At 30.1% G+C, this 8,690-nt stretch overlaps 1 protein-coding gene across 3 annotated transcripts in view; it reads left to right on the top strand.

Moving 5' to 3' along the window:
- Positions 1 to 8,690, top strand: part of LOC106681895 (cadherin-99C) — a 430,333-nt gene that overhangs the window by 304,310 nt on the left and 117,333 nt on the right. For all 3 annotated transcript variants that reach the window (XM_014422456.2, XM_014422457.2, XM_014422455.2), the window contains one exon: positions 495 to 617. In XM_014422456.2, coding sequence (XP_014277942.1) covers positions 495 to 617 — 123 coding nt within the window. The remainder of the gene's footprint in view (positions 1 to 494; positions 618 to 8,690) is intronic.

Below are 8,690 nucleotides of genomic sequence, written 5' to 3'. Positions count from 1 at the left end.
ATAATTTTTTTTTTGCTCTCTAAATGATGGTTGTTGTCTTTTAGTTTTTATAGCCCTGAAAAACAGGTCGAAACGTCGGCATAAATAAATATTTTTTGTTTATTTATGTTGTTTCTTTGCTGACCGCACCCCCCGACCATCTTCTCCAATCAGTAATCTACGGTCAACTATATACACCTCATTATTTTAGATAAAATTGGTTTAAACTTTGCATTTTAGTCCAAAAATATTTTTTTTTAAATTTTATTAATAAAAAGTGAATGCTGTGAACTGGTCTAATGTTTAGCATGTATATGTATTAAAGTAAATGCTATTTATATTAAAAATTAATTTCATATTTGAATTTAATTCTTTCAATTATTCTGAATTAATAATTACAGTGTTAATTAATTAATTTGCTTTATTGTTGTCAATTAATTTTAATTTATAACGTTGGATAATTATAATTTACATATATTTTATGGCTTCTATTCACTTTCCTTCTCTGCTTACAGGTGACCTGCACGGTGAGGGGTACGAACAAGAAACGAACGATACCAGTCATCGTCAGGGTCTCGGATACCAATGATAACGCTCCTGCCTTCCAGAACACCCCTTACGCAGTATCAGTTTCTGAGGTTAGAATTTAATATTTTGTTATTCTATTGTTTTCTTTATTATTGCGTTCACATTTGTTAAACTGACTTTATTTTATCAGTGCGATAGTCAATCATTTAATAGTTTAGATGTTGGTTAATTTCCTTAATATGAATACTTATGAGATTTTCCAAGGTTCACGAAATGTTTTCATCATATCATCGTATCAATCTAGTTTAGCGTACTAGTTTTAGAATATGTTCTAGCTTCTGTGATTTTCCCTCAAATAAAGTTCAAGTTTGGAAGGTCTTTTCACCTGTGAAAATTACCTTGAGTGAAGGTCAGAAACCTATTCTTTAGAAATTATTTTTTTATTGATAAAAAGTACAATCTGCTCCACTTCTTGGTTTATCGTTAATAGAGATATGAAGGCTCACATAAACAACAATAATCTATAATGAAAAATACTTTTGATTTAGTGGATAATTTTAAAATAAGAAGATTTAGATATTTATGATTTTAAATTTAAAAAAAATAGGTTTTTAACTTAATTAATGAATGACATGGGCAGAATAGCCTGTAAAAGGACTTTTAAATTTAATGTGAGGAAGAATTTATAACTGAATATGAGGATGGTTAAAATGGCCGAAACGTGGGACTGTTGAAATAAAAAGTGTTGAGACAAAAAAGGATACAAGTTTTGATTCATTTAATATATAATTACCTTGTCTCAAGAAATTGAAATAATCTAATTAAAGAAAAATAACACTTTATGACGTCATATTTAAACATATTACCTAAGAATCTCAGAACCCAGTCTATCCCCCACTCCTGAGGACTTCTCAAGATATATACACATCTCCCTTGGCATATCACTGGTACTGCGCTAGTAGAAGATGAGTAAGAGAGCTAAAGCCTAATTTATAAGAGTTTTGATACAATTTTAAAAATTCGTTGTATAATATCAAGGACATAAGGTTTTGAAGATCAAAACTTATTGTTTAGTTTAAAACTTAATACGAGGCGTTAGATGCAATTTTAGAATTATGGATTGAAAGGGTTAGACTTGTTTGATGTTTATACGTTTTGTTGTCACCCACAATTTAAGTCCGTAGGTGCACATAGATCTGAGGAAAATTTATATAGCTTTATACATTTAAAATTTGTTGTCTGAATCATCTGTTCAGGAGTTTTCTTTTAAGGTTCCAGGTGCGTCTTTTGTTTGCAATGAAGCAAAGATATGGCACTGAGTCAAATCTAGATAATAGATTGTTATTAATTAGGATTGATGGATAAGAACTGCGGCGGGAAATAAAAGTAACGTATGTTTATCCATTAGAAGGCATTTGATCTGAATTGTTGTCTGAGCTGATGGAGAAATGTTTAGTGGATTTTTAGAAAATTAATGTTTCATCTTATTCGGTAGACCTTTCTCTACCAGCAATGAGGATTTTAAAATTTAAAATTGCAAAGTTTTATTTATTGATAATATTACAATCGTGCCACAAATTCGGGCAATGATTAATAGTGATAATTAATGGTTGCACAGTTTCATAAAAAAAAAAAAAACTCAAAAAAAGAAAATCACTACACCATGACCTTCATATCGCTTTTGTCCTTGGCCTCATACCAACCAAATTCTCAAAATTCCATACAAACCTTTATAACCATCCTAATCCTTTGGTTCAATCCTTATCTAGTTCCACCCATCTGTATAATCCACCTCGAAAGTTTGAAACGGCAGTGGGCATGAGATTTATTGTAAAATCAAAATGGACAATTGGAGTTCTGGCAATGATTCAGATTCTCCACTCAGTTGAATGTTTGTGGCTTTAGCGCACTTTGGCTCACTACCAGTAATGCGGTGATAGGAATCCACTGGGATCTTATGAGCTCTCTTCTACCTAATAAATAAACTTTATTTATTGATAGATATTACAATCCGCCACACCGTTGTGGGCAATAGATATTAGTAAAGAATCATCACATTCATACTAAAATAAAATAAAATAAGAATGAAAAATAAATAAATAAATGAAAGAAAAAAAAGTACATGCAAATAAATAAAATCTCTGTTAAAATATATACAAACAGGAGAATAAAGAAAATGGACATAATCAAACTATGTGTATAAAAAAAAATAAATAAATAAAATAAAGAATTAAATTTTAAAAAAATAATCTCTAGTCACATTTACACTCTTATATACAATCGACCTAAGGATCCTCGAGCCCACTCTATCCCCCACGTATGAGGGGTAGTGTAAGGCTCTTCGAGAGAAATGATGATTTACTCATTTATTTTTGTTAGTTAAGAATCGCATTGTTTTTCTTCCTAAAATTTTTATCTTTAAACTTGTTATTATAAATTATTATCCCAGAGCATGAGTTTAGAATACCTTAGCATTTTATCTATGTGACAGGTAGTAAGACGTTTTTTAAATCACGCGTCTCCCAACTTGACGTGTGTGACCTCAGCTATGACCTCCTGGATCCTATTTTCGGTTACGACTTAGGGCTCGGAATCTTCGAGGTAATACTTAAGACTGGCAAAGAAAGATCCCTGGAACAGCGCCTGACAGAAAATGTTGGAAGATGTTTGTAAAAGCAAGACGTATTTATAACCGAATAAGGTGAAGGTATTTGATCGAGTTGCTTACTCCTGAGGGACAAATTATCCTGGTAAGGCGACCGATTCTAAAGGTCATCTCGGGATCTCGAATATGTAAGAAACTAAAAATTTATTTCAAGGCAACCAGAACTGCCACCGGTTTTAATCGCTTATCGCTTTATTCACATCTTTCAAAATATTGAAAGAATTTGAGAAAATTAACAAGTTTAAGGTCTTGACAGTTTTTTTTCTTATTCAAATGAAATGTACTAAAAAGAGGAATATTAATCAACGCCTGGTCTACCAATACCTTAATTAAGAATATTTGACATTTGTATAAACAAGAGTTTTTTTTTTTTGGTTTGTTTTTTGTCCTTCGATTTAAGTTATCTGAAAGTATTTGTAGCCATTAAGGGTGGGTCTTGTTCCTATCTCGTTGGACGCAGCATTTCATTTCATTTTAAAATTATACTCAAATTTGTAACTAAGAGATTTGACTAACTAGTCACCCTGTTGACTCCTCGGTTTATACTATTGAATGAATTTTTCTGTCTTGCATTTACAAATTGTCTCCAATTCACGTACATAATCATTCAACATCTGTAATATAGATATGTGATATTTAGTTTTAAATTTTACATAACCTTTTTTTTACTATCTTGAGAAAAGATAATATAATGATAAATGAAAAAAATTCCTTATGGTCAGATTCTAACATATAATTAATCTGTATCTGTATCTGATAAAACCTGGTTTAATGTATAAAGATCACTTAAATTTTAACCTGAGCTTTGAAATAATTTGAATTATTATTTTATTCAAAATAAGACCTTAAGTATTTTTATTAACTCTTTCTTTAAGTTTAAATAAATATGTACAGGTAAATAATAAATACAGCAGTACTTCGTTCGAAAGTACTGTTCCTAGACCAATGGTTGTGGACGGTGGTGATTTAGTCAAAAGGCTGGGTGATTCTCAGAGGGCTCCCGACCCACGTTGACTCACGGGCTACAGTAAGAGGATAAGTAATAATCTGTCACAGCCGGATTCATACCCAGTATCTTGTAGTTGTAGCACTGTGCCTTACCACTGAGCTATCCCGCTGCCCTCTTGAAGGTTACGTAAAAAAAAAAAGTTTCCTAGGAAACATAAGTGACTTCATTATTTAATAATAAAAAGTTGATCAATGTTAACGATAAAAAATAATATATGTATAAAAATAAGTTGGTAAGTTTTAAGTGGAAAAATGAAACAGAAATAATACTATTTGATAAAAATTAGCAAGAAATAAATATATAGAGACCAAAAAATGTTGACAAACTATTTTAAAACTTAAAAACTTGCGCAGTAATCCGTATATATCATCATTTTTGTATAATGCATATTATAGTAGAAATGCGGTAACAATGCCGAAATCTGTTGTTAAATGGTGGTTCGGAAAATTTACTATTTTTTTTTCAACATTTTGTAAATGACATTCTTGTTTTCTAAACGATCTTGTGTTCATAAATTTGAGTATAATTTTATATAAATTAGATAGTTTAGGTAGTGGAGTTACAGCATTTAAATTTTCTGCTTTGCTACTGATATTCGTGATATCCAAGGTTTATTCTAGTAGATTTTCAAATTTTGATAAATTATCTTCGGGACTATATCATCCGATTCCCTATCTCAATAATAAGTCAAACAATGGTTCGTATTACATTAATTATTAAGGCTCTAAGTAAAAATAGGAGATAATGAATTTTCTGTTTGCATGCCCATAATGATTTTAACATACTACTACTACTGTATAGTGATACATAAATATGTATATTCTTCCACAACATTGAAGATTTTACAGGAACATATGTTTTTATGATTATTATTGAGGCATATATATCTGGCGGAGGCAATTACAAGATCCCTTCTTCAATCCGTCAGGCGGTGAACTCAGCTGATATTTTGAAATATGAACTTCAAAGCTTTGTAAGGAACAATATTGCAGTCATGGACTTTCCTAACAGAGTAACTATTGTTTACCATTTACGATTGTTAATTATTCCTTTAAAGATTTTTTTAAAAATTTTTTAGGATTTCTTATTGTTTTTTTAATCGACTAATTAGATATAATAATGAACATAGCAAGGTTAAAAACCTCGTTAGACCATGAACCCTTTATTTAATAAGCTAAATAATAACATTTCAAGTAAAATTTACCTGAACTAGAAATTGTTAATAATTAATAAGTTACTACTTAAATTAATTAGGTTCGAATCCGGCAGAGCAGCAAAATATTTTCTGTTACATTGTAGCCGTGAGTCAAACCTGTGGGTTCTGAAGCCCTGCAGGGGTCCACCCAACCTCATAAATTAGGTACCCTCAGTTGGGTAAAATTCGGACCAAATCACCTCCTTGCACAACCGTTGGTATTGTAACAGTACTTCTTTACTAAGTGGTGAACGCCTGACCCTTCATGGGTTGTAGTGGTACAGATTTTAATTTAATTAAATACTTTTTAAAAATATCTCCATGCATTTTTGTTCTATAATAAACTTTTTTCCAATTACGTACTAATTGACTATTTATCAGAATATAATTTTATATAGAATATATAAGTTTTAATGCTTTAACTTTAGCACATTCAATACTGTTCAATTTTCAATAACAAAAAAACAGGCTTACTAAGGGAATTTTAAGAACCATTCAGATTATATGTCATAAATGAAAAAAAAAAGAAAAGTAATTCATACGTCTGAAACCTTGACGTGTTAAAAATTGAATTATTGGTTTTAGTTAAAAAATGATTTCCAGAAATTAATAATTTCTAGGATTGTTCCTTTTTATGTCTGAGAAATATATTTTAATTTATCTTCAGTTGCTCATCGTTGGTAGATTTTTTTTCTTCCGTCCATTGAATGTTTAAAAGTAAATATGTTATTAAATTATTTCTATTTTTTTCTTTTATTACTACCAAAGATAACATGATGATAATGGTCCATAGAAAGATATTTCACGATTTCATTTCATTCTGAATTTTAGGTTTCCACTAGTACTTAAAAAAAAAAAAAAAGGAAGATTTAACATAAATTTTCCTATTTACAGGTAGTTGAGTTTTTGTAAAAAAAAAGGTTAGATCAAAAACATTGAAAAATTGGCTAAAACTGGAAATTGGCGTGTAAAAGATTTAAAATAAAATTCGTTATGATGTTATAAAACATTTTCAATACAACCTGAATTTAAAAGTTGGGAAAACGCCTAAATTTTAAAGGGAAAAAGCATTCTTCATAAACTTCTAGGAAAGCTACCAAAAGCCAAGCCTGCTTGAAGATATTAAGAAAGGTAATTTTACTAATAATAATAATACAATTTTAAATTTTAAACCTCAACCTTGCAGTGGTACTGAACATTAGTATGATTGCTGTTTTCAAAACTTTAACTGTATTTCTTTATGGAATAGATTTTGAAAAATCATATTAAAATTGTTCATTTATATTTGGAGCTAACAAGTATTTGATTAAGCATATATGTAAAGGTGTATTTACACCGAAATATTATCAACTATTTTGTTATTTGTAATGTATTTTTAATTAAGAATTTATATTTATTATCTACAGTAGTCTATTGAGAAATGTTTTTAACTCATTCAACGAAATAAAATATCATTAATATTTTTGTTAGAAATGGCAATATTAATTAAATTTCCCTATTTACCCGTATTATTAGGCGTCACAATGTTAATAACAGATGTTATAAGCATTAACACCGGTGTTAATTAAACGTGAGACGGACCAACCTTCTCATATTGTAAGTGTAAATTATTCCAATTTATTCCGTCATTAACAAACAACCATCTGTTTCATATCATCTACACTAGAAATGACGTATATAAACGTATATGACTATAGATAAACTGTACACGCCCCAGGCAATAATCTTGCACAAGCTACATTCTGAGGGGCATTGTAGCTCCCGGACTTACGCAATCGAAGGCAGCACCACAGTCGACCATTAGCACTCCGCCTTCATTGACGAGCCGTGTCGCCGATTGCCTGCGGTCTGTCTGCAACATGATGGATGCGAATTAATCTTGATGATGGTACTTTGGCAGAACGGTTCGATGCCGGTCCGCCAATCTTGAGAGATGGTGAAACGTTATGTACCTTCTCGTCGTTATAATTTGTATACAAAAGATGCAAAATTGTGTTGGAGTAATATGTCAAAACAGAGTAGTGAGTTTTCTAACATGCATATGAGCTTAAATAGTTTTAATTTGAGAAAAAATAAGAGCTTAACTCTTAATTGGCTTCATGGGGTTCATATTGTTACTGCCGGTAAAACCATCATATTGTTACCTCTTATTTTATTTTCTTATTTCGATGAGGTAAATGAAATACTTCATAAAAAAGAGAAAAAAATATACACATTGTTTATAGATTTCCTTCTTAAGTATATTTATTACATTACGATATCACTTCTTTTGAATGATAATAAAAAATTTGAAAGCTGTATATCAATCTGAACTGGTAGAGATGATTAGGTATAGGAAGAACAGAACCTCAAGGTTTTTGAAAATTGAATGATACGTAAAATATTTAGGCCGAAAAAGGATTTATATGACCAAACAACTCTGAATTGATGAAACTGTACCCAGTAAAATTTAGGTGATATAATTGCAGCTAATGAGATGGGCTTGTAATATTGCAGGGGTTAGTAAAGAACGTACCCTTAAAAATTATTAAACACTGATTCAACGTGTGAACGTCGAGAGTGTAGACCAAAGCATAGGTGGGAGCATTGCGTCAAGACTGATCCAAGACTGGATTTGTGTTTGGGCATGCGTCATTGGATACATTTATGTAAACAACGATTGGTGGCATCGGCATCGAACCTTTGGGTTTTCTAACCTATTATTATTATTTATCTAAATTATTTTCCAAGGATAACGAAAGAACAGTAGAAAACAACGGAATGACATCCAGTAAAACTGTGGTATTACTAGTGCATAGAGTTACAGAAATACCAGTACAACGTATCAGTTACTTTAGTTTAACCTTTTAAAATTTCAATTTCTTTTTATTGGATGTTGCCCTTAAAAAAACGCTTACTGATTTTTGGCAGTTTTGAATAGTTTTTATTTATTCATTTATTTTTTTAACAAGCTTCATTTAAATCAAATTAAACAAGCTTTTATAAATTAGAACTCTGATGAAGCATATATCGATAAATTGAAATTCTGTACAGCTACTTCTGGAAAAATAATTTTAAAGATTTTTTACAATGTTTAATTTAAGATTCAAGGGATTAGGTTTGAAAATATACAAAAAATGGGTTTGAAAAGCCATCCTATGAATTAATATAGTATAATTTGAGTTTTAAGGGTTTGCAATTTTCACAGAAGTTATTTCATAAAAGAATAGAAAAATATTGAACCCTATTATTTTGATAAATTAATTATTTTAATTAAGTCCTCAAAATGATTATTTATGAAAAAAATAATACTGAACTCAATAATTTTTTTTCAA

This window comes from Halyomorpha halys, unplaced genomic scaffold (assembly GCF_000696795.3).
Source record: "Halyomorpha halys isolate HHAL.00 unplaced genomic scaffold, Hhal_1.1 Scaffold373.1, whole genome shotgun sequence".
NCBI lineage: Eukaryota > Metazoa > Arthropoda > Insecta > Hemiptera > Pentatomidae > Halyomorpha > Halyomorpha halys.
The sequence above is the reverse complement of the archived record's forward strand: the minus strand, read 5'-3'. Positions and strand labels throughout refer to the sequence as shown.